Source organism: Tripterygium wilfordii, chromosome 2 (assembly GCF_013401445.1).
Source record: "Tripterygium wilfordii isolate XIE 37 chromosome 2, ASM1340144v1, whole genome shotgun sequence".
NCBI classification, from domain to species: Eukaryota; Viridiplantae; Streptophyta; class Magnoliopsida; order Celastrales; family Celastraceae; genus Tripterygium; species Tripterygium wilfordii.
Window position 1 is genome coordinate 11,461,466 of NC_052233.1, and position 25,337 is coordinate 11,486,802.

Sequence of the window (25,337 nt, forward strand, 5' to 3'; positions counted from 1 at the left end):
AGCTTGGACGACTGCTTGGAGTAAGGAAATGGCAAAGTAACCCCAAAGGTTATGAACTCCAGCTGTTTTTTGCAAACCGACTTACTCTCCTCTCCAAGTTTATAAATTTGTAAAGCACATATGAGTTCACAAAAATCCGACTACATCTGAGACCTCTGTTGCCTTGCCAAAACCTCAGACGCCAGCCAACACCTCTGAAATGGGTATGCATACCCATTTGAGACCTCCCTTGGAGTTGCCCCTCATCTAAAGTGTCTAAACAGAGCCAAGCTGAGTATCTAATAACCAGTAAATATTTTTTTGAATCCTCCTATCAGTTGTCTCCCAAAATCACACCCTATTTTCCCAACTTGCAAACTCTGTTCTCTATTTTCACCAAAAGATGGGGAACATGCCACCGGCTTTAATTGTTTGTTCAAGTGCTCAATGTCCCAGTCCCATTGAGCTAGTGAGGTGGTTATATTGACAATTATGTTCTTAACTCATACATATCCCTTAAACAAAACTCATTCAAGTACCTGATCACAAGTCCGAATAAGAGAAAACAACCACCATAATATATCCAGTAATGAAACCAGTTGACTCAAGAAGTGGTTTAGAAATATAATTAGGAACGTTGAGATACAACTGAATTCATAGACATGAGAGCAAACAATAGCCTCTCTGTCTCGCTACAAATAATTAAAAAATACAACACGAACAATGTCATTGTTTCATGAGAAACACTGGGAGGACAAAGCATATGTCTATTCTATGTGAGTGAGGCCTTCATCCATTGATTTTCAGCAACCCAGTATAGCATAAAAATAAAATCAAACAATTATGGGCAACGCAATTGAATAACACAGAAATCAAACAAACTAAAGATTATAGAAACCTCAAAACAATTAGACCAAACCAGCATGTATATATTTCTGTGTATAAACACTTGATTACAGAGAGAGCTCACAAAAACCATTTTTCCCATCACCAACTCATCTCTTACTGAAACAAAAGCCATGCCATAAACCATAGGAAGTTCATACGATACCAAATTAAAAAGCCTAAGAAACCAGATCAAAAATAAAGTACCAAGCAAGAAAACTAAAGCAAAACCCAAAGACTAAAAGAAAGAAGTCGGTCAAATGTGTAGTAGACACACACTCAACCAACCAACCTCCTTCACTCAACGAGCAGCGTTTGGGCACTCCCTAGCATAGTGACCAGTACCCCCACAGTTGAAGCAGCCACCACCGCCACCCCCACCGCCGCCGCCACTTGAATAACGGCCTCCACCACTGCCTCCACCTCCATAACGGCCTCCGCCGCCACCACCACCCTGAGGACAATCCCTAGCCATATGGCCCGACTCACCACAAGAATAACAGCCTCCACCGCCACCGCCGCCGCCACCATAGCCTCCACCGCCTCCACGATCAGATCTCCCACCACCACCATATCCTCCTCCACCATAACCACCACCCCCACCGTAGCTACCACCCCCGTAGCTACCTCCGCCTCCACGAGGACCTCTACCACCCCCACCACCACCTCCACCGCCAGCTCCGCGGGTGCTTCCCTGAACAGGTTCACCGTTCGGTCCAGTGACATCAACGGCTTTGGTGCGGCCGTCGTTTCCATTCTCGATCTGGAACTCCACCTCCTCACCGTCACCTAGGCTGCGGAAGCCCTCAGATCGGATCGAGGACTGGTGAACAAACAGATCGTCGCCACCATCGTCGGGGGTTATGAACCCGAAACCCTTGGTTTCATTGAACCACTTGACCTTCCCTGTCAACCTGTCGCTCATCCTCACAAACCCTAAAAGAAGCAGACAGAAACCCTAACCCTGAGAGAGAATGAAGAAATCGCTCTCTCCCACACTCTTTGCGCCTCTCAGTGATTTCGGCATGAAGGGGGTTTAGAGGGGTACTTATATTAGAAATTTGATCGAAGGGTTAGGGATTCTGGCCCAGCAAGTTTGGACCGTTGGATTAGCTTTTCAATTCTCGTTGATCCTTCCTTGGGAAGTAGATAAAAAAAAATATCTAGGTTTTTATGGTAGGGGTAGTTTCGGAATATTCTATATTTTTTGTAACCCTAGATGGTGCTGGGCCTGGAACATATGGATGCCAGACGGGACCCACACCAAATAATTTAATAAAATTTAGAAAAATCGTAAATGGATAATATTTATAATAACGAAACGTCGAAATCCAAAAGTATATTACATTTTTTGCTTAAATTAAAAAATTAAATTAAACACCATAGAAATATAATATTTTAATTTATATCCAACCGTTCAAAAATGACATGTCCAATTGAGATGAATTTAATTTTTATTTCTAACAAAACAAATATCATTGTATTTGTTATAAGTAATACTATACGTTCATTCTTTTTTCTAAAAAAATTTATTAGTACACCAAAATGAAGAACAAGTGCAAAGCAGCAAAGTGCAACTTGCGAATTTAATTTCTCCTTTCTTTATTATATTCCATTTATAATTGGAAAATTAAAATAAAAAGAAGAATATAAAAAGGAACAAAGACTGGTCAAAATTCTCCATTCAAAAGCTGTTTTTTACTTTTTGCAGTTGCTGTAAAAAGTAAAAACAACTTCTACTCCACTACACTATTAATAAAGTTTCAATAATTTACCTACATATTAGCCAGTGTACTGAAGTGGTCAAACTGTCAAATTGTATTCTCTCTGAAACTGATGTAAGAACAAAAACAATTTTGACTTTGCAGTGCGAAAGAGTGAAAGGCCGGACTCTTTAGCTTAGCCCGCTTCAGCCTTCAAATGATTGGGCTGAATTTGTGGGCTTTTATTCGCTGGCCCATTACGTTTTTGTTAGCAAACGAGCCCATTTTGTAGATTCTAAGAAGACTGTTTGGTTGACCAGGACATAATAAGAGAAGAGACCATAATCACTTGTAAATCATGCCCTTTTTTGATAAATTGATATGAAGTTTGGGACACCCAAAAGTTAGTTTGTGAGGTTGGAGAGTTCAATATTCATATAAACCCCACATTAGAATCTCATACTTTCGATGTGGGATTTGAGATTGTAATATTGGACCATCCTCCACAGTCTCTGTGCCAATGTGGGCTGGCTTTGCACTAGCTAGTCCAGGCGAATCGACGTCATCACCTGTCACACGATTTCAATTGAGAGACATGGTATAGCTTCTAATGCCAATTGATTTGAAACTCGGGAGAACGACACCCCAAAAACTAACTTGTGAGGTTGGAGAGCCCAATACGTATATGAACTCCACATCAGAATCTCGTACTTCCGATGTGGGACTTGAGATTGTAACACAAATTAGGCAAAAACATAAGAATGATTTCATGAGAAATCTCAAGCTCACGTTTCCAACTTACCCTTACAATTATTGATGATCCATCATGAATATTCGTCCTACTTTGTTGTCTTTGCGTAGAGACATTTTTTTTCTTGACTATGATGGGAGCTTGTTTCCTAATATATATCAGAGATGGGTGGTTACTGGTTTCAGCCATAATAGTGTAACTAGGCACTCATTACCAAACGTTCAAATTATTATATTTGGATAAGCATTTGTACTTTATGTAGACTTTGATTGAACAAATTATGTGTGTGGATGGAGACAGATGATGCAGATGCTTAACAAGACAAACACCAAATTCAACTACTGAGTTTGTGAAGTCTCAATCCCAAATGATCTTTTTTTTTTGAGAACCCCAAATGATATTTTGGTAAAGTTGTTCTTTTGCAAGTTAGATTCCGTTCGATTCAATGATTAGAGGCGTGCTTATGCTATCATTTACCTGTGATGAGCACTTAGGAACTGTGTGACTGGATTGATAATTTGTTGGGTTAAATATATATGTGTCCAAGATTATATTCTAACTATAAGCATATTTATGTTTGTTTTTCACGCGTTTAATGTTTTAATTTCTTGAAAAAGAAAACACTCCAATTAAGCATATATGTGCCCAAGGTTCGAGTATAACCACAAGCATATTTTCGATTCTAACTACAAACATATTTATGTTTGTTTTTCATGCGTTTTATGTTTTAATTTCTTGAAAAAGAAAACAATCCAAAGACATATTTCTCAGTTATATTTCAAAAAAATCTGTGTGTGTGGTATGTTTGTTGTGTTTTATGTTTTAATTTCTTGAAAAGAAAACAATTCAAAAAACATGTTTGATTACAATTTTTAAAAAATACCCAAAAGAGGAAATCACTTGAAAACAGAAAATAAAATCAAACGTTATAAAAAAATATAAAACAAACCAAACAAAATGTTATATTTTTTCCAAAGATTATGTGCCATTATCGACGAATGTAATTTTAGAATCACAGATTCACTGTCACTGCTGGGAAGAGCTCGCCGAGCCAAATTGTTTTGCGCAAAGATTTGAACCATATGGAAAGAACTCAATTATGGAGAATGTAGAGAAGAATAGCAAGAGGAATGTCCCATGGATAAGCAGTCTATGGTTTGGATGAAGAGAGAGTCAAGTTTATACTAAAAGTAAATGTTGAAATTCAACTTGATAATGTTACATAGAAATTTATTGAATCAATGGAATCCTCTAGTGCCTCTAGATTGATAGATTTCCAACCTACTTTTGGATTCTGGTAATAGACCTTCAATCTCTAGATCTTCCATGAAATGTGCCTGCTTCAATGCCCACTCAAGCACTATAAGCACCTCATCTTGTGCCAGTGCTTCACTGTCCGGGGCATTTAGTGCAATGTAACATAGCAAAATCAATGAAGGAAACTGAACACTTTGTTCTCCAAAGTAAACCAGCTGAATTAGATGTTTGGTGCCTCCAGCATTGATGATTGCTTTGCAGTGATTATCATGGAGGTAATTATCAGGGCAAGCAAACTTGTTGAGCGCAATGGCAGCTTCCATTGTAACATCTGGTTCCCTGTCTTCGAGCAACTTCACCAATGGCGCTATAATCCTCGTCTCAGTTGCTCGAAAAGTCCTTGATAAATTGCCAATGGTTCTAATACATGGACCAAGAAGGTCCGAGTCTGCCTTTTCGATTACTTTGATCAGTTGATCAACAACAGCTTTGGCAGTAGGCGAGGTGGGCTTGAAAGCAGCGCGTCTCAAGTCAGGATTTTGCTCTGCCACAGCAGTGATTTCCATTAGTGCCATTGCTGAGTAGGATTGAACATCTTCGGGACCCTTCTCTAGTAAAACTGCAAAGCATAGAAGTGCTCTTGATTCTGTAATGCCGCGGCAAATGGAGACATTCCCCTTTGAAAGCTGCCAGATGGCTCTTGCAGCCATCGCCTTCATGTTGGCTTTCGTCTCTGGGTCCTCGAGTTCCCTTCCCTTGATGCTCGGCCCTGCTAATGATACATGGTTTGGATCGTGGTTGGTGTGATGGTGTGACTTTGTGTTGTTTTGTAGGTTGCCTTTGCTGTGGTTAGCAGGATTGGTTGGAGGGTGATTTTGCTGCCCAGGAGACTGGTTTTTCATGGCCACATTAACCAGATTGTGCATTTGGTTGGAGGGTTGATTACCGGCTGGATGAGCAATCTTAGTCTCGGTCTCATCTGCAATATTTTCTTTGATATTGTTCGTGGCATTTGTACGGTTTTTAGCCAACACGACTGAATCAATGGACATCTTCTTCTTGTATTTCTTGTAGTTTTCATGCTCTTCGACCGTCTCGAAGGCAAGATGACTAACAAGATAACGAATTATGTTGTTCTGTGCAAAATGGTCTTGACATTTGGGGTGATTAGCAGCCAATTCTGATACAGCCCAAGCCACCATGGCCTGTACCTTCATATGACTTTCTTTGAGGATTTTCGCAAACACTGAGCAAACACCAGCATTCACAATGTGTTCGACGCTTTCAGGGTCTCTCCCTAACAACCCAATTGCCCTGGAAGCATTTTCTTGACCTTCCATCTTCCCCTCCTTGGCCAATTTCAACAATGGCCCAACCCCACCTTCCTCGATAATCAGTTTACCGTATCGATCATTGTCACGAGCCAACGAAACCAACGAGGCAGCAGCGTCCGATCGCTCCTCTAACGAACCCGTGAACATGATCGCAATTTGTTCCCAAATGAGACAGAGAATTGGCTCATTTGCAGCAATTGGAGGGAGACCGAGATACTCATCGTCACGATCATCAGCAGATGCCGACACTCGGAGAAGCCACGAAACGTCGCCTATGGAATTCTCAAGCTGCATCGATATCTTCCGAAAGGCTGCGGCGGGGATGATCGTGAAAACACGTTTCATGATGCTGTTTGTGCGGCATTTGGTGACAAGCGAGAGTGCTTTGTCGAGGACCTGTTCGGTGTCGTCCATGATTCGCCGCGTCGGACGCTCGTAAAGCTCGTTCCCTGCACGCGCAGCTTGGCGTAACAGACCTGCGAGCTTCTCTGTCTTCCCCTTCAATTCCTGGCAATCCTGTTTGAAATTCTGTGCATCATCGGCGAATTTGGTCACCTGGTCTGCCAATTGTATTGGCCTTGCCAGGATCTCTTTAACTTTGTCAGTTTTCTCTGCCGCCATGGATCAAACACCTTCAAATTGACAAACTCAATATTGAAATTACTCTAAATCAGGTGGGTTTTGTTAGAAATGGAGAAAGCATGTGCCTTTTCTCCATATGATGGTGGAGGAAGGTGAAACGGAGCCAATCTCTCTGTCTCTGTTTCTTGTATGAAATGTATTTTATCAAACACTTTGGGGCTGGTGGGGTAGTGGTGGCGCCCGGTGGAGCTGGGGTGATGTGTAGGTGGCGCGGCTGTGAATTCGGTGAGATCAAAGGGAGAGAATTCTAACGGTGAAACGGGATTTTCTCCAACCAATGTAATAATGTGTAGAAATACTAAATGAAAGTGGCAGTTATAAAAGGAGCTGAATTGATTGGTCTTGAGACTCATGAAGGTAAATATCGAAGCACATTATGACCCATTTTTCATGCACTCTCACCGTTAGATTGTTGACTACGTTAACGGTTGAGATTAAAAGGTTGACATTCACTTTATATGTAAGAAAGTCGAGTGCCCTGGAGGGAATTTACGACAATGATAATTATTCTACTATTTTTTGTCTCAACTATCCCAAATATTTAAGATTTACACAAATGATTCACGTGAAATCATGGGCCTCACATGTTCCACATGATTCATATAACGTGGACGTTCATCTCAACATTTAGTATAGTTGGGACAAACAATATTGAGATTTGTAATACGAATAATTTATAGTGCATTACAAAAATACATATATATTTGGCTAAAAAATAAGATTAGACATCATTTTCGATGAATTCAATTGTTTACATTTCTATTTTCTTTTTTATTCATATAGAGTTATATGTATTATTTCATTTCAATTTTGTTTTGTTTTACCGAGGAAAGAACCGTGAAGATAATGTTTTTTTTTGAATATAATGTAATTGATCTTCAAACTTAAATAATTATGAATTTACTTTACTTTTTATTCGATAGATAAGTATGAAATTTCCAACCTTGAGATTCTATATAAATAATCAAAACTATACGAATTATAATAGAGTACAGATTTTTGTTGATATAAATTGAATATATTATTCATTTAAAATATATACAATTATACATCCAATAAGAAAAAGAAATCCATGCAATGCACAAGCCTAATTACTAGTTCAATTGCGAACTTCGAGTAGCTCAATTGGCAAGTTAGGTCGTATGTAATCTCGAACCTCGAGTTCAACTTGTTTTACTATACATGCGGTTCGAGTTCAACTTGTTTTACTATACGTACATGCACAATTAATCAAAGATATGATATTGAATGAGTTGGAATAAACCAGAGTCTCTCAAGTACAAAATTAAGTTGTGAGGACAAAAGGATACTATATATCAGAGATTCAGATTAGAAAAATCTCTGTAGTACTTGAATCGAACTTGGCTTCAGAATCCGCATGTGTTGAATCTCTTGCATGTAATATTCCTGAATTTTGACAGGCTCTATTGTCAATCTCACATGCATGACACAAGCTCAACAAACTACAATATTGTTCTTGGGTGCGTGTCTTGGAGAAGTAAACCGCTCCAGATACGTACCGATTTCTAATATAGTAGTACTTAGTGAAAATGAAAAATCAATGCTAGTCTATGCACTTCACTGTACATTATTAATGTGCACAGCAACAAAAACCTGTTGGAGAGCTCTATAGGCCGGACTACCATCAACCTTTGTGCCTGTGACTGTGATTGATTTCAATCATAGAGGGCATACATATGTCAATTACCTTTTGAAGCTAATCTAAACAATCCAACAACAGGGCTAATGTTTGACACAGATATTCGAATCAGTACAAGAAATGTCTATTTTCTATCAAAACATTTTGGAACTCTCTCTTCTCTCAAACACCCACGTATACTTTTTTTCATATAAAATTAGGAGATATTAGTGGAATGGATTACTTGATTACTGATTGATGTGGCATGATGAATGAATGAATCGTGAATAAGAAAATTGTTGATGTCAAAAAATTGTTTGTTTCCATGGAAGGTGCAGTGAAGATTCCAGAGGTAGTAGGACAAATCAATATGTAGTTAATTATCAATAATGAAGTAGTACGGATCTATTGCACTTATTAAAAATCTTGTACAAACATGGATTTTATTGAGGCTATGTTTTGTATATATCTTGTCAAGCATTTCTAAACCTAAATCCGAAATCTTTATTTTAGATTCTCGATCGGAACCATATCTACTGTGATGAACAGTCTATTGTTGCCCGTATTACTGTAACAAGTACATATACATATACATATACATATACATACTTGTATAAGCTGCTCAAATGTATGTGTGCGCGTGTGCATGGGCAAATGATTCCCCCAAAAAGTTGGTATGTCTTGATTTTCAGTATGTGGGATTTTGTCCACACGTTGTCGCGTGCATTAGATGCTGTGATGATGAGCGTTGCAGAGAGGCTCCATTACAAGTAGTGATGAGTTGGTCATTTTACCTTGATGGGCATTGGGCAGGCAAGCTATGGATCCCAACAAAATCTCATTGTCATCTATGTCTTGCCAAGCTAATGCCTTCTTTTCTTTGTCTGTCTCTCTGTGTCTCTGACTTTCCCTTTTTTGTTTTTTTGGTTTTAAGCAAGAATTTTAATGAAAAGGGGCAAAGCCCAAATTCATTACATCATGGGGGACCTTGGCCAAATTTAGTCCATTACTTGTTCTATGAGCTTTTGTCTTTTGATGCTTTGTGCACGTACGGGTAGAGTTGCAGGTAGGTGTAAGTTAGATGTCACATATTCAATTTCGGAAAATGGTATTTTGCACATGAGTTGTTTATACAGTATTTTTTTACTCTAATGTGTTGTCTACAATGTCATGATAATGTCAAGACTTATAATCTCATATCGCATTGATATAATTATAACCTAATTTATTGGTAGAAAAGCAAAGGTCAAACTCCCTCACACAAGTGACGTATTTTATGGATCTAAATACTTCGGAGATGACCCGTGAGAATAAACATGTGCAGACATTTGACCCAAAGTTGACAATATTACTTTCATGTGTTTAAGTTGGATTTTCTAACATTGTGTAAAAGCAAAGATTTAGTCCATTTGAACATGACCTCTACAGCTTTACCCGTGTCCATTTGTTAGGTCTCGCATAACTGAGTCCACAATTGCGAGGGAGTGTGTCAAGACTTGTAGTCCCACATCAAATTGGTATACCTCAATTGAGTGATATATAAATGAAAGTTCAGCTTCCCTCACACAAGTGATGCATTTTTTGAGCCTAAATGGCTAAATGTTTCAGAGATGCTTATAAAAAAAAAATTCGGAGATGACTCAGAAAAACAAATTCTTACGGACCTTTGACTCAGAGCAGACAATATCATCGTTTGGATTGATTTTTCTAACATACAAACCTACAAATCTTTGCTTTCTTGAGTGAAGTGGATGTTTGGACGGTGGACTTGGTGATCCTGTAATGCAAAACATTTGTGTAAGATATGGTTTGTATAGACTTGTTGGAGATGTGGAGGAAAAATATACAAAGTGTGATGTGAGGATTCTTTTTTATTTGTGAAATGCTTTTCCATTTTGAGTTCTGGAACCTGTCATGGCCTCATGGGCTGGTTCAGTTTTACTGTTTATATGGATGGGCTTACTTTTTATCCTCCATTTACTGCCACAAAATCTCGGCCCCATTTCAATTGTAGCCCAGCCCAGTTATTCGTATAATAAGGCCCAAGGCCTCATGGGAGGCAAGAAGAAGGAAGAGAACGGAACAACCCACGATGGCACGATCCATCCGAGAAACTGACCCGACATCGCTCTCTTGGCTTCTCTCTACCCTTCTTTCAAGCCTTTCGTCTTCTACTCTCGCGACGGTGGACCCAGAGTCGAGTGGACTGACTTCAACGCCACGCGAGAGCACACCAGGGTCCTCCTACTCCACGATCACGGCGGCACGGCCTCAACTGGTAAAAATTCAGCTTCTATATAAAGAGATTGTTTTTTTTCAATTTCTCGGAACTTGTTATTTGGGTATTACTAGTTTTATTTGTATGCTGGATGCCTTTCAGTTGACAATGCAAATGTTTGTTCAAGCAGATGAAGAGAAAACTTCAGAAATTTATAATTTTTCCTTTTCTGCGTTATACTTCTTACTCTAAACTGCAGAGCTCTCTTTTGGGGCTCAAGGTATGAAGGAGGCAAAGTTGTTGGGAATCTTGCTTTGCTATGTGTTTATTGGGTATGTTTTTTGAAGTTGACATCTTATGAAATGCTATCGTTATGTTGAAAATTCTGTATGGATGATATGACTTTGCCAAGCTTTTGTCATCCGAGGATCCCTGATCCCTATCTTGTGTCTCTTGGCTTTGGTATTTTTTTGCAATTGATGCTTGAAATGGAAAGATTGTGTTTCTGACTCCTTAAGCTGTGAGGTAAACTGGAGGGCTTTAATTTTCCCATTTTTTAATGAACTAAATATTGTAGGTGGATTCCTGATGGACAGCTCTGCCTGCTTATTTTCTCCCTGCTTTGAGTAACTTATGCTTCCGTTTATCGATACGCGTAAATCTTATCCTTCCCCGAGTTGAGTTCATATCTGTTGTTGGATACTCAGTATGATTGCATGACTTAAATGATTCGGAAAAATTGTTCATGCAGGTGTTTCAGCAAAATCCTGGCACCCTTTGCAGGAATATTTTCATCGGTAATCCAACGCCTGGAGGAAGTTCTAAAACACCAATTTTGTAGAGACAAGCCAATGCAGATTACACATTGTCTCTTACATTAACTTTGCGGTTTTTTATCAAACGAACTTGCATCATACGAACATCTAGACAGGTTACTGAGTATTTAACAATCCTTGCTGTATTTCCTTCATGATCTATATTATGTGATTTTAGCCATCAAATTCTTGTGTCAGAATGTGTCATTGCTCTTTAGAAATTGGTTCACAGTTGATGTTGGTTTTACATCTTCAGGACGACTCTGAAATTCTTTATTCACCCTTGCTTTGTTTGAAGGCCTTTTCAGTTGGCTTGACTGCAATATTGTTGTGGCTGACATTGGTTTTGCCTATTGAACTATGAACACTTGACTTTCATTAAGACGATTAGCTTTCACTGTTCGGCTTCATCTTTAGATATTTTGTTTCTAGCTGTGCCATTGCTCATTGGAGTGAAAACTTAGAGGAACTCAAGGCATGACAAAAGTTTATTATACAAGACAATTCTGTACATCCTTACTAGGACTTCTCTGCATTGTCTTCTTGGCTTTCTTATAATCGGTTGAGATTGCAGTGCTTAAAGCAGCTGTTACTTTTGATAGAAAAACAGGGTCTAGAACTCTTAAAAGAGTGCTTTTTTATTGGACTTATCCCATCCCCACCTTTTAACTCATTTTCTTGAACATGAAAAATAACACCATTTTTGGTTTAGAAAAACAAGTTTCTTCCTTTCCTTTTTTCGTAACCTAGGATGACAAGAGTATTGTTTCTATCGAGAATCGAACTCTCAGTTTTAACAACCACGTGGTGGTAGATATTAAAGGAATACAATGCTCAGTGGAGGGACACACATCAAATCAGCCATGTAAATACAATCCAAAAGTTGATAGAAATTTCATTATAAGAAAAAACCCACTAAGCAGAAATGAGATTTTTATTCACATAAAGTGGAAGAACAATCAACACCAAACTTTATGCATCACACAGAAATGATGGTACAGACAGATTATAACACAAACGAATAAACTTTATTGGACCCAGAAACTACTTACAAGAGAACAAGTTATCAAATATTGGCCTTCCCTTCAACTCTAGCATAAGTAAGTCCAACACAAGCATCAACAAAATCTTCATCAATGAAATCAGTAGAGAAGATCTGCAACCGATCTGCATATCCTTTGGAGAAGCTTTCAGTGATGAACAACCTAGCATATCCATGAATCCTATTAGTCACAGGCTTCACACACAAAACAGGGTTGTCTGGTTGTGGTGTCACAGTGTTCTCCACTCTGTAAAAATACTTTCTTGATGAAACTGGCGGTTGCTCACTCAAATGCTTCATATTGCTCTCAAACTTCGTTGATGGCAAATCTGTGTCAATCCAATTGTCTTTCAAATACCCTGCACTCCACAATGGACTCCCGTGTTTCGGCTGCGGAGAGTTTCTTGGTTTCCAAATACAAATAACTCTCTTTGGTAAAAGCTCTGCTACTGTTTTTCCAAACACATGATCGTCCTGATGAATCAAATAATCTCCCAGTTTTTCAATCAAGTACTTGTCGAACTCTGGAGGGTCTTCATGTCCGAATTCAGTCCTGATTTCCAGAATTATGATCTCTGACTCGGTTTCTGACAGGAACTTCTTTATGTCTTCAATTACAACATCAACACTGTATGTTAAGAGAATTCCATGGCAGACCCTGCGATCCTCCTGAACCCGGATGTCGAGGACTCTGGCTCCTCTAACGAGCTGATGATATATTGACAAGGATTGACATTGCGCGAATGGACGAGAGATTAAGGGGATTCCAATTTTGTTGGTTGCAGAGTCGTGTGTTCCAGGCCATACAATCTGGTTTACGTGAAGCTTTTCTGGGTTGAGACTTGACATCCAGTTTTTTCTGTCTTGTGGACGGTGATCACAGCCAGGAAAATCACAGCCATCGGATACTTTGAGATCGATGAGAGTTTTCTTCTCTGTTTTTATTGCCTTTCTCCTCTCCACCTGTTTTGATACCTGAGAACCCATCTTTGAAAATCTCAGAAGAAGAATATGATGATGATGAAGAAGAAAAAGAAGAAGAGGAGGAGGAGGAGAGGAGGCTGTGAGTTCTTCTTCTTCCTCTTCTTCTTGGGTTTTCTCCCCTTTCTTGTGTTAGGCTATTAAGAGAGAAAAAATGGTTTTATTGGTTTTAAAACAGAGCATTTTTAATGTCAAATTTTGGGTGGATTATTAAGAACTCTTGGATTGTAGAGAGACTGTTAAGAAGATTAGTTTTTGTTTTATTTTCTTATTTAATTCACTTGAAAATGGAGTTGTTGAATTGTCTTGTTAGCTTGATGGCCTTGTTGATTGCATTATTGGAGGAAGGTCCTTATCTCTGTTTTCTTTGGTTGGACCACAGTCCACTTGTATGGCTGTCCAAATTTGTCTTTGAGTTTGTTGCATATCTTGTTTTGGTTAAACACAATGAATCTCCCACAATGATTCACAAGGTTGAGTGGAGTTTTTGTTAACGAGATAAATTTTGTTATCAGTTTCAATTTCAACTGAAATTAACCTAATAAGCTGTTATATATCAATTTTAGGTCATTAATTCATGATAGAAATAAATGGAGGAAATAAATATATGTGATGGATTCGCGGTAATATTCTCGTAAACTTATGTAGTCAATCCTAAATTTTTAAAATAAAAACTCTATTGATTGATGATGATATGATGGAGTTTTGTTGCGGAGGTACAGTTGGCCTTCTAACAGTGGTTCAACCACCACCTAGTGTACAAAAGCCCTTAATGATCATTTATAGTGGAAAGCAACCCAAGTTGGGTGGGTCAATCAGGAAGAAATTGGCAACGTATCATGATTAAGAATTATGGACATCAGACAGGGAATAAATTGAAGTTTGGTGGGTCAAGCTCTAATTGGACAATCTACCACAGCTTGGTATCACCAATCAGATATTCAGAATGTGATATCATTGAAACCTACTTCAATTTTTTTTTTTTTTTTTTAAAATAGAACACTCCATGTTGTAAAAAATCAATACTACTTTATGTGGTGAAAGGAGTCACAAAACCTAAAAAAATTATTAGTCCAAGTCAATGATCCAAAATTATTATTTTGAGAATGTGATAATTTATACAAAGAGATGGTCCACTGATAATGATAGGTTCAAAACTCCTTATGCAAGACAAAGAATCCTAATCAGATAGAAGGGTAGATATGACCCCAAGGGGAAAACAGACCGAACGCGTTCGAGTTATTGGCTCGTCCAACCCGGCAGCATTCATGAGTCGCTCGTTCAACTGTCCCTCGGAGACAGAAAGTACTTGGCAATGTATCAGTACAGGTGAGGGGCTACAGTCTCCTCATAGGTACAGAGTTGCATGTCACAATATCATAATCAAACATTCACAATAGGAAGTAGGAAGACAAGAACTGGGAACTCTCCCACCAAAAATTTTATTTGATACAAATTAGTCAAAAATCGATGAAACAAGATGAAGCAAAATGTATTTGTCACCATCACCTATCAAGTATGCTTTGATTATTGGGGTTCCATCATAACCTTTAAACAGAGAAGGCCTGCTTGTTTCAGGGCAGTAAAAATTTTACTTCTTCTGGAAATTTAAATGTAAATGAAACATACTGCTTGAAGGTCTTTCGAAACTACTACGAAGAAGGGGAGATAATGAACTTCTATCTTTCAGCATCAAGAGAGAAAACATCTTCCATATGGCCAGCTAACTGATCCAAGGCAGAGTATATTACTTCTTTCAATGAGTGCAACTGATCTGATACTGCAAAAGAATGTACTTCATTTTCAATTTCTATCCAACTGATAGCTTTTTCCTTCCTCACACATCTTTCTTTCATGAGTCGTCTCACTCTTTCTACAGATTCCCACCTCCCATGCTCAGCATATATACTTGACAGTAATATATAGGCGGCAGATGACTGAGGTTCTAACTCAATAAGCTGTTCAGCTGCTTTTCTTCCCATCTCAGTATTACCATGAATTCTCGAAACACCAAGTACGGCATTCCAAATCCGGTCATCTGGTTTAAAAGGCATTTTATCTAGCTGGTCTATTAGTTCATCAAAACACCCAGCTCGACCCAAGAGATCAATCAAGCACGCATAATGTTCTTCATCGGGGACAATGCCATGGCCAATGGTCCTCATGCACTGGAAAAGCTTGAGGCCCTCCTGCACAAGACCTGAATGACTGCATGCGGTAAGGATCACAATGTACGTGATCCTATCTGGTTTTACTCCAAAACTAACCAAGTCATCAAATGTCCTCATCGCCGCATCACCAAGACCATGCTGACCTAAGGCTGAAATCATTGTGTTCCACAAAACAACATCTCGTTTATTACCCATTACACTAAAAACCCGCCTACCAAATTCAAGAGCTCCACACTTTGAGTACATATCGATAAGAGAGCTCACAACAATTGTATTAGGTCTGAAGTTGGTACGCACCAAACAACCATGTATCTGTCTTCCATGCTTAAGTGAAGCTATATTGGCACAAGCGCAAAGACAACTGCTAAAAGTGAACTGATCAGGTCTTACACAGAAAACCATCATCTTTGTAAACAATTCAAGAGCTCTATGTCCTAGGCCATGTCGAGCATAACCAGAAATCAAAGCCGTCCATGAGACAGGATTCTTCTTAGGCATCTCGTCAAACAACTCATCCGCTGCCTCCATGTTACCCCATTTAGCATACCCAGACACCAAGGTGGTCCAAGCAAGGACATCTCTCACGGGCATTTCATCAAACAACCTCCTTGCATCACTCATCTCCCCACACTTTGCATAAGAATCAACCACTGAGCTCGAAAGCACCACATTTGACAAAAATCCACTAACTAATACCTGCCCGTGAACCTGTCTAGCAAGCCCCAATCCTCTTAACTTCACACATACCGTCAAAATGCCTGCAAAACTGAACTCATTATACCCAATCCCCAGTCTCCTAAAGTCCCGAAAAAACCTCACCGCCTCATTGCAACATCCGTTCTGTGCATAGGCAATCACCATTGTATTCCAAGAAATAACATCCCTCTCCGGCATTTTATCAAACAGATTTCTAGCTTCCTTTATCCTTCCCAATTTAGCATACCCAGAGAGCATATTATTCCATGAATATATATTCCTAGCAGACATTTTATCAAACACCTTAGCTGCATTGGACAGATCTCCGCATTCCATATACATAAAGATCAAATTGTTGGACAAAAACGTATAAGGTTTCTTCAAACCGGTGAGCTTGCAGTAAAGGTGCACCCATTTTCCCAATTTCAGAGACTTAGTTGCTGCGCATTGTTGCAGTAGATGAGCTAGGGCTTGAGAAGGCAAACGCAGGCCTTTCCTGACTAATATAGGAAGGGATGAGATGGCTTCTGATAGGTTACCGCGAGAGGAGAGTTCTATAATGGATTGGACGATGCAGGGTACTGGTTTTTTCTTGGGTGACGGAAAGAAAGAGGGCATTGAAGACACGAATCATGCGAGTATTGCGCGAGGAGGGTCTTGTTTTAGTTTTAACTTTGTCTTTCTTCTTCTTCCTCATCTACATCGCTGCCCGATTAGGGACTCCGGTGAGAGTTGTGGCATCGCCGGTGGTGTATACTGAATATTTTAACTGTTCCTATGACGCTGCGAGCCGTGGGGTTCCGGCATTGACAGTTATGATCGGGTGGAAACAGTTGCTAGTGAGGTAAGCAAGGGACGAATGAGAAGCGCAAACATGTTACATTAGGTGGGCCTGGACTGCGCATCCACAAAAGCGTCCAAATATATAATATAATATGGACTGGGCCTGATAATGGATTAGGTCCATTAAAGACCCAATCCAAACTTCAAAGTCTAAAGGGACTTTTGGAGGCCGATACACTAAGTTATACTTTATTGTAAAAAAGTGCAATCACTAAAACATCCTTTTAAAAAAGTACACTGGGGATCATCTTTTACCAAAATAACCTCAATTTTGATTTTCTCTCTCCACGAATTGTGATACAATAGTGATACTTTTAAATAGAAGATTCAATTTAGTGTTCAATTTATATTTTTGGCTCATAAAATGATGATATAAATGTTAGAATGTAAATTTGATAGCATTACATATCTTTCTGGTTCAATTATGTCATTTTAGTGGATTTTTGATGTTCGTGATACTATAGTGATACATCTCTGCAGCTGTAAATGTTTTTCCAAAACGAGCAAGAGATGTACAAACCAAGAAAAGAAAACCAAGAAAGGAAAAGTAATTAGGAAGAAGAAGTATGCATATTGGTTCAATTGTATCATTTTAATAAATTTTTTGTGTTCGTGATACTATAGTGATACATCTCTGCACTTGTAAATGTTTTTTCAAAACGAACAAGAGAGGTAACCAAGAAAAGAAAATCAAGAAAGGAAAAGTAGTTAGGAAGATGAAGTATGCATACTAGTTTCATCATTTTAGTGGTTTTTTGGTATTGGTGATACTATGGTGATACTATAGTGATACATCTCTGCAAAAAACGAACCAGAGTCCAGATCTGTAAAAAAACAAAGCACAACCCAGATTAAACAACGAAGCATAGTCCAGATCTGTCAAAAACAAAGCAGAGCAACTCGACGCAGTCCAGATTGAGCAACGACGAAGAAGGAGATGAAGAGAGGAGAAACTCGGCCAAAAACGAAGAAGAAGACAACGAAGAACCAGATCGAGAACCAGAAGAAGAAGAAGAAGAAGAAGAAGAAGAAGGAGAGAAAGAAGGAGATAACTTTTAGTAGAGAAGAAGGAGAGAAAGAGAGGACACACTAGAGTTGGATAGTTGGAGGGAGAAGAAGAAGAAGAAAGAGGAGGGTATTGTAGGTATAAACTAAAAAATATCTTAAGTCAGATGACCAAATTACCCTTAAATTGTACTTTTTTACAATTTTAAAAATGTCCATGACCTTTTTACAATTAAGTTACCTAAAGTGTTCTTACTGCCAATTGTAAGAATGGAAAAGTGTGGGAAAAAGGGGAATACTTGAAGTGGGTGAGACCTGAGAGAATAAACCAAGACTAATGGAAAAATAAGATTTTGATGATACACACGGTTTGCTATGATTTTATCAATAATATTGGGAATCTCCCATAACTTTTTCTATATTGACAATTGGGGTAGTATTTAGTATTACCAATAGACCATATTGGACAGCATTATGAGATACATGTGATCATGTTGGATACTATACATGTTTGGACAAAGGAGTGAGCCAAATAGAAATATAGAAAATCACATATATCTATAAGCATATGACCAACTTCAATTTGATTTCAACATAGAGGATATACACCCCTTTTTGAATTTGAATCAATAATTATTGGGTTCAAGATATGTTTTTGATACAAGTTCAATTATGTTCACAAACACAATCTAATCCAAAAAAAAAAAAAAAAAAACCTAACCAAATGGGTCTCTTTTATCTTCTTATCCTATCTATGTTGTTGCCTTTTGGCTTGTATTCTTGTGACTACAATAACTTGATGAACAACTTGTTCTTAATATTAATAAAGCTATATTCTAGACATGTACTATGCAAAAAGTTATTAGGTGAAAAAAAATTATGTAGCCACGAATATGACGGTCCAAATTTAAGTTCATAGACAAAATGTTTACTTTTTTATTATTTTTATTTTTATCAAGCCCCACTTGCTAGTTATCAAATCTTGTGATATCGAACGGTTGACAATTTTCATCCGCACACTCCACTTGATGCACGGGCACACTTAATAAGTTCAATTTTGAAAATGGCGAGAGCTTTTGTGACCCTTGATCACGTCCACCACGTCAGCAAGATCGGCGCCCCCATCGATGATATATATGAGGGGAATCTGAAACCGTTGGATCAAAACCCTGCAGCGAAATTCATCCGTCCATCAACTCTTATCCCCTGATTCATCGACCAGTAAGCCATTTTTAACAACTCTCTCGGTGTCTCAATTTCACCAGCTACTGCTCTCTTTTACTCTCTCTGTGTTGCTTCTGCAAGGCCAGGTAGGCTTCTTGATTATGTTCTTATGCTGTTGGATGTTTTGTTTTTCGAATTTCTTTGAATTTGCTTTCATTTTATTTTTTCTGAACCCTAATAAAACAATGAAAACACTCTAAAGATATGATCTTTTGCAGGGATGTTTTTTCACTTGTATATAATTGAAATTTTCTATTTGTTAATTTTACTTGGGTGTTTGATTCAGGAGTGTTCCGTTTCTTAAGGTTTTGGTTTTTGAAATGGAACTGATGGTTTGTTAAACAATGGTGCCATTGATTACTACTGTGTTATTAGTTTGATGCTGAAATGGGTTTTTATGGGTTTTGGTGACTGTAGGGTTTTCTTTGAATAAAGTTTGGAAATGGAAAATGGTGTTGAGAGAGTTGATGGGTCACCTGCGGTAGAGAAAAACCATGTGGAAGATGAGGTAGTTGGGGAAAGGGTAGTAGAGGTGAAGGATGTGGATGGGAGTGATGAGCGGAAGGATTTTGAAGATGATGTTTCTGAGGAGGCATTGGATTCCCAAGAGGTTGTGCAGATGCAGGGAATGAATCCTGATTCAGAAAACATTGCTGAAAGTGTTGTTGATTCAGGCGGTCCAGTGGTGGTTGATGAAAATTCTAATGTAGGACGCGAGACAGAGACTTTTGAAGAGGCGATTGGGGTTTCTGTTGAGGAGGTGGCTGCAGCTGGAGTTGGGATGGAAATTGTAGAGGATTTGGTGGGTGGGCTGAGTGCTGATGGGGCTGTGGTGTCGGATAAGATTGACAAGGGAGGTACTGGGAAAGAAGTGACAGTTGATGGGTTGAATGTGAAATCTGAGCTGCCTGAAGCTGCTACTGACAGTACAACAGAAGTTTCAGAGACCTCCTATGAAGTGGGTATGAAATCTTCTGTGGTACTGGAGGATCCCAAAATTGTAGACTCCTGTGATTCCAGCTTTGAGGAAAATCCATATGGTGAAACTTTTCAAAATGGGGATAGCAATATGACAAAGGAAAATGCCGTTGATTATTTTCAAACGACAGAATCTATTGGAGAGATTTTGGCTACAGATGCAAAAACTGAGCTGCCTGAAGCTGCTACTGACAGTACAACGGAAGTTTTTGAGACCTCCTATGAAGTGGGTATGAAATCTTCTGTGGTACCAGAGGATCCCAAAATCGTAGACTCCTGTGATTACAGCTTAGAGGAAAATCCATATGGTGAAAATTTTCAAAATGGGGATAGCAGTATGAAAAAGGAAAATGCTGTTTATTATTTTCAAAAGACTGAATCTATTCGAGAGATTTCAGCTGCAGATGCTAAGGGTGAGAACTTGAAGGATAATAATTTCGACACTGATCATCTAGGCACGGTGACAAGAAAACTGGTAGATATTTCAACTGGGACTTGTATTGTGCTGCGGGCTGATAAAGGTGAAGAAGTAAATAGCAATGTAGCTGGAATTGATACAAAATGCCAGGATGACAAGAACAGGGAATTGAAAGATATCACAACTGGTATCTGCTCAAAGGGACAGGATGAAGGTGAACATGGAAATGTAAGGAATGGGGAGGTGAACGATGCGCCGACTGTATTGGATTCTGAGAAACTTGGGGAAACTTGTGGAGTTAGTGATGCACCCATTCACCCGGTCCCATCAGTGAAAAATGTAACTCTCACTACTAATGTTCAAAGCTTGACATCAGAAAATTCTGCAATTGAGAAAAATGAGAAGATTCATGCTGTTTCGTCAGATTTAAGTGGTGACGATGGTAACAGTTCTCAACCTCATGTAACAGATGAAAAAGTTAATGAAGTCAGCCTCAGATATCTTTTATCTAAGAAGGCTATTAGGAAGGTGACAAAGGATCAAGTAGAGAAGCAAAGGGCTCAAGTGAGTACAAAACGTGAAATTCAGCCTGAGGCAGAACTTGCTTCTTCCTCTGGAAAATCTTCCAGTCCGGTTCCTCCTCCTGCTCGACCTGCTGGCCTTGGCCGAGCTGCACCATTACTGGAACCTGTGCCTCGGGCAGTACAGCAACCCCGTGTAAATGGGGCTGTTGCTCCTGTGCAGGCACGTCAAATTGAAGATGGCGCTAATGGGGAAGGAGAGTTATATGATGAGACACGCGAAAAGCTTCAGATGATAAGGGTAAAATTTTTGAGGCTTGCTCATAGGCTTGGGCAGACTCCACATAATGTTGTTGTGGCACAAGTCTTGTATAGACTGGGATTAGCTGAACAGCTGCGAGGGAGAAATGGGGGTCGTGTGGGTGCCTTTAGCTTTGATCGAGCAAGTGCCATGGCAGAACAACTTGATGCTGCTGGGCAGGAGCCCCTTGATTTCTCTTGCACAATATTGGTTCTCGGAAAGACAGGCGTTGGCAAAAGTGCAACCATCAATTCAATCTTTGATGAGGTTATGTTTGGCACTGATGCTTTTCACAATGGTACAAGGAGGGTTCAGGATGTAGTGGGAACTGTGCAGGGGATCAAAGTTCGTGTAATTGACACACCAGGCCTTTTACCTTCTTGGTCTGACCAACGGCAGAATGAGAAGATTCTCAACTCTGTTAAGCGTTTTATCAAGAAAAATCCTCCAGATATTGTTTTATATCTTGATAGATTGGACATGCAGAGCAGGGATTTTGGTGATATGCCTCTCCTATGCACCATCACTGAGATATTTGGACCATCTATATGGTTTAATGCAATAGTGGTTCTGACTCATGCTGCTTCTGCCCCACCTGATGGTCCCAATGGTACTGCTTCAAGTTATGATATGTTTGTCACTCAACGTTCTCATGTTGTCCAGCAAGCAATTCGTCAGGCGGCAGGGGATATGCGTCTCATGAATCCTGTTGCATTAGTAGAGAACCATTCTGCATGCAGAACAAATAGGGCTGGACAGAGAGTGTTGCCGAATGGTCAGGTTTGGAAGCCCCATTTGCTTTTGTTGTCTTTTGCGTCAAAAATTCTTGCTGAAGCAAATGCTCTTTTGAAGTTGCAAGATAGTCCACCTGCAAAGCCATTTGTGCCACGTTCAAGAGCACCTCCTTTACCATATTTTCTGTCGTCACTTCTTCAATCAAGACCACAAGTCAAGCTGCCTGAAGAGCAGTTTAGCGATGAAGATGATCAAGATGATGATTTGGACGAGTCTTCAGATTCTGATGATGAAAGCTATGATAATTTGCCACCATTTAAACGGTTGTCAAAGGCCCAGGTGTCAAAGCTTACTAAAGCTCAGAGTAGGGCATATTTTGATGAGTTAAAATATAGGGAAAAACTTTTTATGAAGAAACAGTTAAAAGAAGAGAGAAGGAGAAAGAAGATGATGAAGAAAATGTCTGCTGCAGCAAAGGATATGCCAGGTGACTACAGTGAAAGTGTAGAAGAAAGTGGCAGTCCTGCATCTGTGCCAGTCCCTATGCCAGATCTGGCCTTGCCTGCCTCTTTTGACTCTGATAATCCCATGCACCGATACCGTTGTCTTGATTCTAACAACCAGTGGGTTGTGCGACCTGTTCTAGAAACTCTTGGTTGGGACCACGACGTTGGTTACGAAGGCATAAATGTAGAGAGATTGTTTGTTGTCAAAGACAAAATTCCTTTGTCTCTCTCGGGCCAGGTTACAAAGGATAAGAAGGATGCAAATGTTCAGATGGAATTGGCAAGCTCGATAAAGCATGGGGAGGGGAAAGTATCATCCTTAGGTTTTGATATGCAAACTATCGAGAAGGATTTAGCTTATACCCTACGAGGTGAGACAAGGTTCTTGAACTTCAGGAAGAATACAGCAAAGGGTGGTCTCTCAGTTACCCTCTTGGGTGATGTCTTATCTGGTGGGGTGAAAGTTGAAGATAAGTTAGCTGTTAACAAAAGGTTCAATATTGTTATGACCGGTGGTGCAATGACTGGTCGTGGTGATGTTGCTTATGGCGGCAGCCTGGAAGCCCAATTGAGAGACAAGGATTATCCTCTTGGTCGTTCACTATCAACTCTTGGGCTATCTGTCATGGATTGGCATGGAGATCAAGCTGTTAGGTGTAATATACAATCCCAAATACCTGTAGGACGGTCAACAAACTTGATTGCTCGTGCCAATTTGAATAACAAGGGAGAAGGACAGTTGAGTATCCGTCTAAACAGCTCAGAACAGCTTCAAATTGCTTTGTTTGGCCTCATCCCCCTTTTGAAAAAGCTACTTGGTTATTCCCAGCAAAGGCAGTTTGGACAATGATGAAATTTTGTCATATGTTGCGCTATTGTAGTGATTTTAGTTTCTTCGTTAGATATGTCATATATGCCAGTGGTGGCTATTGCTCCCATCAGACCATGGGCCATTGCTCTCTGTTCAACAACCGTGCCACCATTTTGAATTTTATAATTTCCTATGTCAGGGTTCTGGATATAATTTTTATAGCAGACATGTTTTGTTCTACTCAAAAACTACTTCACATTCTCTTCTTTGTGTTTGCAATGTAGAAAGTGTTGAAGCCAAGGTGCTTCTTTTCCTATTGTTACTGATTTGGTGTGCAGGAGGGTTCTGTTTTATGACTTAGTAGTAGTCTAATACCCTTCTCTAGGGTGTCCACGGTTGGTTTTTGACATAAATTTAACTAATCAATCGATGAGTTATTGGCGGTTTGGTCGGTTTTTCGATCATTCTTCACTAAGATAAGTTTAACAACAACTGACCAATCGGTTGGTTTGATTCGGTTTTTTTGGTCAGCTGGCCTTCTCTGCTGGAGGGTAGGCATATATCCTTCTTCAACAGGATTGAACCAGACTACCATTCATGTGACAGGGGGGGTCTTTAGAGATGGCCATGGGAGTGGGTAATGCAGCTGTTACTTTGGTGGTTTGTTTTTATGTGGTTTTTTGCTTAATGTCTCCTTTATAGATGGAACTTTGAAAAATGATTAGAAAATGCCACTGCGTATTTTCCACCACAAGTTGCCAAGCCATTGACATTGGTCTCGTTGAATTATTGGGCCCATTGTGGTTTGGGCCTAAGTCTGGAAGAAACGAATAAGCCCAGTGGGCTACAATTCAATAGTAAGTCAAGAGTTCAAGACTTAAGGAAGCCCATCATTGAATTCATCTCATTGCATTATTGGGGCCCATTGTGGTTTGGGCCTACGTCGGGAAGAAACTAATCAGCCCAGTGGGCTACAATTCAAAAATAAATCAAGACTTCAAACCCAAGGAAGCCCATTATTAGATAAGTTCACAATGATGGCACAATAGCCTAAAAACCCTCTGTTTTGTTTTCTAAAATAGAAAACAGAAACATGAAATAAAAATATAAAAAATACTCCTAGAAAACAAATCAAACAGACCCTTAATTATTAAAAACAGTAACATTATACCCAACGATAGCATCACCACTCGTAACATTGAAGGAATACGTGCTCGCAATCGCAAAACCACGTGCCATTCTGAAAATCCCGGTCCCACCCACGATGGGAATCTCTCGAACAGGGTTCAAAGCCCGATTGATGCCAGATATACTAAGGGAGCTTCCGTTATAGCAGCCGTCTGTGAAGATCAAGCTCATGTCCATTATGAGAGAGATAATAGTCTGTCCGGCAGACCCATAAAGCCCCTGGGCCCGGCCCACCAGCTTTGAATTCGGGTCCGGCCTTACAGTCAAAGGATCATCTGCCATTACTATCGTACCGAAGCCTGTAGCTTTAAGGGTTTGTTTTGTGGAATTGGGTTGAACCACCACTATGGCACTTGGGTTCTTGCCACTGACTGTGTCGTGAAAATAGAACTGGAGGTTGGTCATCGTCTCCTTCTCTCCCACAACTCTGTTGGCCCAACTTTGCTCTGCTTGAGCCCATTTTAGGACTGCCATTAGAGAGACTATAACCAAGAGATTGCACAGTTTTGCCATCTTAAGAGACTATCTGTGATTGCTAGCTTGGCTCGGTTACTTCTTTTTATAGAGATTTATGGATAGTAAACAAATCAAGGCAAACGTATAGACGTGCAAACTACGAAAAAAGTCTTTGGACAACTAATAGCCACATGCGTAAGGACATCAATTAACAAATTGGCAAAGTGTTGTCTTTTTA

The 25,337-nt window shown here is 39.5% G+C and overlaps 6 protein-coding genes across 7 annotated transcripts; 1 reads left to right on the top strand and 5 right to left on the bottom strand.

Moving 5' to 3' along the window:
* Positions 1 to 886: 886 nt before the first annotated feature.
* Positions 887 to 1,892, bottom strand: LOC119982653 (glycine-rich protein 2-like). The gene has a single exon (XM_038826138.1). The coding sequence runs from the start codon at positions 1,787 to 1,789 to the stop codon at positions 1,166 to 1,168; it is 624 nt and encodes a 207-aa protein (XP_038682066.1). The 5' UTR covers positions 1,790 to 1,892; the 3' UTR covers positions 887 to 1,165.
* A 2,610-nt stretch (positions 1,893 to 4,502) lies between these two features.
* On the bottom strand, positions 4,503 to 6,942 carry LOC119982092. Its single transcript, XM_038825290.1, has one exon. It carries the CDS (start codon positions 6,528 to 6,530, stop codon positions 4,557 to 4,559), a length of 1,974 nt encoding a protein of 657 aa, XP_038681218.1. The 5' UTR covers positions 6,531 to 6,942; the 3' UTR covers positions 4,503 to 4,556.
* A 5,164-nt stretch (positions 6,943 to 12,106) lies between these two features.
* LOC119982926 (PI-PLC X-box domain-containing protein DDB_G0293730-like) lies at positions 12,107 to 13,461 on the bottom strand. Its single transcript, XM_038826531.1, has one exon. The coding sequence runs from the start codon at positions 13,250 to 13,252 to the stop codon at positions 12,290 to 12,292; it is 963 nt and encodes a 320-aa protein (XP_038682459.1). The 5' UTR covers positions 13,253 to 13,461; the 3' UTR covers positions 12,107 to 12,289.
* Positions 13,462 to 14,654: 1,193 nt separating this feature from the next.
* LOC120007037 (pentatricopeptide repeat-containing protein At2g21090) lies at positions 14,655 to 16,992 on the bottom strand. The gene has a single exon (XM_038857199.1). It carries the CDS (start codon positions 16,729 to 16,731, stop codon positions 14,926 to 14,928), a length of 1,806 nt encoding a protein of 601 aa, XP_038713127.1. The 5' UTR covers positions 16,732 to 16,992; the 3' UTR covers positions 14,655 to 14,925.
* A 2,125-nt stretch (positions 16,993 to 19,117) lies between these two features.
* On the top strand, positions 19,118 to 23,771 carry LOC120013913 (translocase of chloroplast 120, chloroplastic-like). 2 transcript variants are annotated; one of them, XM_038865898.1, is made up of 2 exons: positions 19,118 to 19,271; positions 19,603 to 23,771. In XM_038865898.1, the coding sequence occupies exon 2, from the start codon at positions 19,628 to 19,630 to the stop codon at positions 23,492 to 23,494; it is 3,867 nt and encodes a 1,288-aa protein (XP_038721826.1). In that variant the 5' UTR covers positions 19,118 to 19,271; positions 19,603 to 19,627; the 3' UTR covers positions 23,495 to 23,771. The 2 variants fall into 2 exon arrangements, with proteins under 2 accessions (XP_038721826.1, XP_038721833.1); XM_038865905.1 differs by having other exon boundaries at positions 19,121 to 19,271; positions 19,472 to 23,771.
* A 744-nt stretch (positions 23,772 to 24,515) lies between these two features.
* LOC120005276 (dirigent protein 23-like) lies at positions 24,516 to 25,156 on the bottom strand. The gene has a single exon (XM_038854827.1). It carries the CDS (start codon positions 25,154 to 25,156, stop codon positions 24,599 to 24,601), a length of 558 nt encoding a protein of 185 aa, XP_038710755.1. The 3' UTR covers positions 24,516 to 24,598.
* Between the last annotated feature and the right edge of the window lie 181 nt (positions 25,157 to 25,337).